This window comes from Volvox carteri, assembly GCF_000143455.1.
Source record: "Volvox carteri f. nagariensis unplaced genomic scaffold VOLCAscaffold_251, whole genome shotgun sequence".
Taxonomy (NCBI): Eukaryota; Viridiplantae; Chlorophyta; class Chlorophyceae; order Chlamydomonadales; family Volvocaceae; genus Volvox; species Volvox carteri.
The window spans coordinates 5,914-10,605 of NW_003307787.1; the positions used below are offsets into that span (position 1 = coordinate 5,914).

Sequence of the window (4,692 nt, forward strand, 5' to 3'; positions counted from 1 at the left end):
GAACTGCATGTCTGTCTGTCTGTCTGTATATCTCCAGCCTGCGGTGGTTTTCCTTTACCGTTTTCACTTCTGTCGTTCTTAAGCCCTAAATTCCCCCCACCCCAGCAGCATCTCCTTCAGGTTCGCCGTCACCAACCCAAACCCGTTTTCCACTCCTCCAGGTTCCCCCGCCTCTCCCCGCCTCTCCCCGCCGACCTCTGCCCCCCCTCCCCACCATTTCCCCCCGCCCCGCAGGCCTACATGTTCAATGAGTGGTACCGGCCCGACTGCTTTCTGGAGTTCCCTAGGGGCGGATCCCAGGTAGGGGCGTGTGCTAAGTCTGTTCCTGTTCCGCCGTTTCCCACCTCTTCCTGCTTCCAATGCGAAGTACCCAGTACGAACCCAACCCAACTCAAGCAATCCAACCCCAACCTCCCGCCCACAAACGCACAGGCCCTAGTCCAAGGCCTAGTGACGGGATTGGAGCGCCACGGAGGCCGGCTGATGCTGAGCAGCCACGTAGAGAGAGTCAACTTGGACAGCAAGTACGTGTGTATGTATGTGTGTTGGTTTCTATGTATGTATGTATGCATTGGATTGTGCCTCGTGTTGCGATTTTGAAAAGACGAGAAGAGGAGAGGAGAGGAAAGCAGAAATGGCTCCAGATAGCCGTCATGGCGCATGAACCATAAACACTGCTGCGGCAGTTACTGCCATTGCATTTGCTGCCGCTACTGCTGCACTTGATACTACTGCTACTGCTGCTGCTACTGCATCTGTTGATGCATCTCCTACTGCTGCTGCTATTGGTACTAATGCTAATGCTGCTGTTGATACTGCTGCTGCTCCTGGCAGGGGAGCCGCTAGCAGTGTATCGCTTCGGGGTGGGGGCACCATCAAGGCTAGGAAGGTACTTGCGGTGAAAAGATTTGGGCAGGGGCTGATCCTGCCTTCCTGTGTGTCTGTCTGTCTGTATGCGTATCTGCGCTCCGTCCCCATCGTAACCGTCTGTATACATGTACGTATGTCCTCCTTCCTCCCTCACGCCCATGTCTAAACTTCTTCCTTTGCCTCGTCCATACTCTTCCACCACTGTTGATCTTGTTTGGACCTTGTTTGGATTTGGTTTCCCTTGTGTTGCCTCCTTCCTCCCCCTCCCTTCCTCCCTTCCTTCCCTCCCCCTCCCACGGACGCCTTTCGGTCAGTTCTTTCGGTTGCCACTATCTTGCCCTGGCAGCAGCTTCAATCGCGTGTGGTTCGTCTTTCCCCTCCCTTCCTCCCCCCTTTTCACTCCCTTCCTCCCCCTCCCCCCTCCATTTTCACTCCCTTCCTCCCCCTCCCCCCTCCATTTTCACTCCCTTCCTCCCCCTCCCCCCTCCTTTTCACTCCCTTCCTCCCCCCCTTCCTCCCCCTCCCTCCTCCTTTTCACTCCCTTCCTCCCCCCTCCTTTTTCACCCCTTCTTGTACTACTAGGCGGTCATATCCAACGCCAGCGCGTGGGACACCCTCAAGCTGCTGCCTCCAGACCGACTGCCAGACCAGTGGCGCAGGAGCCGCCAGAGCACCCCCGCTTGCCCCTCCTTCATGCACCTGCACGTCGGCTTCGACGGCAAAGGTACCAGCCGCTGCTGCAACCGCAACTGCGGCCGCGGACATATGTCTGTGTGCGCGTTCTTTACAGTCAGTATACACGCAACGCCTCGTCTTCACCACATACACCAATGGGTTTTATCACAGCGTGCATCGGTGCATGGGCATGTGTGTGAGCGAAGCTTTTAGGGTTTTAGGGTTTTTTTAGGGTTTCAGCATCAGTATATGTCGTATAGAAGGAAAGGAAAATAGTCTGTCTTCATCTCCTGCTCGTTTCTTCTGTCATCACATGTTTGGTTTTTTTTATATGTTTTACCACAAACAGATTTGGATCCCGCCCTGGAGCTGCACCACATTGTGGTGAACACATGGGAGGGCGGAGTGACGGCGCCCCAGAATGTCGTACTGGTGTCCATTCCTGTGAGGGTCGATTGATGGGTGGGGGTGGGGTTGGGGGAAAGACCGGGAGAAGCGGGAAACCGCCGACTGGGTTAAGGCCCGGTGGGGGAGAGAGGCTGGAGAAAGGACAGAGGAGGGGGCTTGTATGGGGAAGCATGGGGTTGAGGGCTAACGGTTGATGCCTCGAAAAATAAATATGAAAGGGGGAAGGCCTCGGGGAGGCTGCCCTACTCCCACTGTGGCGAAGATCCTTTCTTCTGCCTCGCTGGAATGACCCGTGGGTCGGTACTCTGTTCTCCCCCTTCCCGTGCTTCCTCTCTCTCTCTCTCCCACCCAACCCACAGTCCGTGATGGATCCCGCCATGGCCCCCCCCGGTAAGCACTGCCTACACGCCTACCTGCCGGCTACCGAGCCGTACGAGCTGTGGAAGGGCCTGGACCGCAGGAGGTGTGTGGCGCATGTGGAAGGGACGGGGGTTGCGGAGGGGGGCCAGAAAGGAAAGAGGATGGGCCGAGGATAGACCTTGCGTGCATATGCTTTTTCTAAGGTGTCTGTACGGCATACGTGCGTCCACCGCTGCCGGTATCGCTGCTACTGCCGCCTCTATTGCCGAGGAGTATTCCATCATCTAAGCCTTACAAATTCCTGCCGTCATCCAAAAAAAGAGCCCGCTGCTGCTCATTTGTGTGGCTCTGATTACACTGGTCGATCTCCCTTTCCTGTACACGGGCGCTGCTGCTGCTGCTGTTGAAGTACCGCCGCTATAAGCTACTGCTGCATCAGCTGATTTTAATCCCAATCTAACATATTGATCCTAGCGTTTTGACGCCTGTTACTGACAGCCCTGAGTACGCGGCGCTCAAGGAGGAGCGCAGCCAGGTCCTCTGGGCAGGTGTGGAGAAGGTAAGAAGAGGTCTTAGTGCGGTTTTGTAAGAGCACAGAACAAGCTGTGAGAGCCGTGACTGGTTTGCGGTTTGCGGGGGTCTTGGAACGGCAATGAGTCCCCCCTCCCCCGGGTGTGCATGACTAACCCTTCTCTTCCCCTCGAGCTATGTTACTTGGCCTTGGACTGTCCCATGCCGTTTCATTCCTCTCCTCCTCCTAACATTCCTCTCCTCCTCCTAACATTCCACGCGCACCCTTTACCGCGACCTGCCCCTCTCGGGGCCCACATTTCACCCCTTTGGTGCCGTCACCCGCAGCCACTCCCACCACACCATTCCCCTCAATTCCACACAATACCGTTCCCGACCCCACTTCCCTGGCCACCGCCACCACTACCGCCACTACCACCACCACCAGGTGATCCCCGACATCCGCAAGCGTGCCGAGTTGGTGATGGTGGGCACACCGCTGACTCACGAGCGCTTCCTTCGCCGCCACCGGGGGACATATGGCCCCGCCATAGAGGCGGGCAAGGGCTTCTTCCCAGGTGAGTGAAGTGAGCAGCTGAGAAGGGGCTCTCGGCTCTCTCGAGCCTCCCAGGGCCCCTACCGCTAGCCCCGTACGTTGCCTTCCCCCGGTGCCGTGTGTCTTAGCAATGAACGGCCGTTCGCCTTGCGTTGCAAGTGGTTGGGGTGATCGGCTTCCTGGGCAGTTAGTTTGTGCCTGGAGGGTTTCGAATGAAGTTAAGGCAGTTAGGGAAGTTAAGGCAGTTAGGGAAGTTAAGGCAGTTAAGGCAGTTCTCCTCCTCCACCGAACCCCACCATCACATCCACCCCACCACCACATCCCGCACCCGCACCCCTACCGCCCCGCAGGTCCCACTACACCCATCCCCGGCCTCTACTGCTGCGGCGACTCCACCTTCCCAGGGATCGGCCTGCCTGCTGTTGCCGCCAGCGGGGCCATCTGCGCCAACACTCTGGTGCCCGTGTGGGACCACTGGAAGCTTCTGGACGAGATTGGCGTGTGATGAGCGTGTGATAAAGTGTGTGATGCGTGACGGGAAGCTAGGAGGCAACTCAGGTTTCGTAGGAAGCAGCTTGTCCGGTGGTAAGCGTGATGGGCTTAGGGTTGTAGGAGGATGGGAAGAGCGACGCCAAATATTGGCGAGTTGTTGAAGCGACGGGTTTGGACGAGGAGAGGACGAGGAGAGGAGAATGTTGAGAAGGTGGAGTGTGTGTGTATGTGTATGTGTATGTATGTGTGTGTATGTGTGTGTATGTGTGTGTATGTGTGTGCGTGTATTTGGCTTTCGGGACGGAAAGCGACGTAGAGGGCTGCACTGTTCGGTAAATGAGCGTTCGGGAAGATATGGCGTATTGGTTATGCTGGGTATGTACATGGCATTAACAATATGGTGGATGGAAGTTCTGCGAATGAAAAACTAATATTCGGGTCAGTTCATGCAAAAAGCATAATAAGCATCCTTTGGAAACACGTTATCCATGGATACTCTGTATTAGCGGTTTGGCTCAATGATTTGCTGTACTTTTGAGAGCTGTGAATGGGCAGCTAGGGTGTCTAGCTGCCCGCTGCCTAAAGGATGCATGCACAGCAGCCGCTGCTGGGAAAAGCGCTAATCCAGCCACAAAAACGCCTTCCGACAGTCTGACTGCCACTTTACAACGGCACATGGCGGGAGATAGGGCCCAGGTGAAGAGGCGGACTGTGAGGGGGACTGTATTGAGGTGCGGTTCTGTACACGCACGACAAGGCAGTTAGGTGCGGTTAGTTGAGGTTTTCCATGCACACAGATGCACGCATACGCTTCATGCATT

At 56.2% G+C, this 4,692-nt stretch overlaps 1 protein-coding gene across 1 annotated transcript in view; it reads left to right on the plus strand.

The window, feature by feature from the left end:
- The window catches only part of VOLCADRAFT_84931 (uncharacterized protein), a gene marked incomplete at its 5' end in the record, with an annotated part of 8,402 nt that extends 4,085 nt beyond the window's left edge, over window positions 1-4,317 (plus strand). Inside the window, 9 exons of the mRNA XM_002959441.1 lie at window positions 84-300; window positions 433-524; window positions 835-889; window positions 1,453-1,594; window positions 1,895-1,989; window positions 2,313-2,416; window positions 2,812-2,872; window positions 3,272-3,401; window positions 3,730-4,317. Of these exons, the coding sequence (XP_002959487.1) occupies window positions 84-300; window positions 433-524; window positions 835-889; window positions 1,453-1,594; window positions 1,895-1,989; window positions 2,313-2,416; window positions 2,812-2,872; window positions 3,272-3,401; window positions 3,730-3,884 (1,051 nt within the window). The 3' untranslated portion in view covers window positions 3,885-4,317. The remainder of the gene's footprint in view (window positions 1-83; window positions 301-432; window positions 525-834; window positions 890-1,452; window positions 1,595-1,894; window positions 1,990-2,312; window positions 2,417-2,811; window positions 2,873-3,271; window positions 3,402-3,729) is intronic.
- Between the last annotated feature and the right edge of the window lie 375 nt (window positions 4,318-4,692).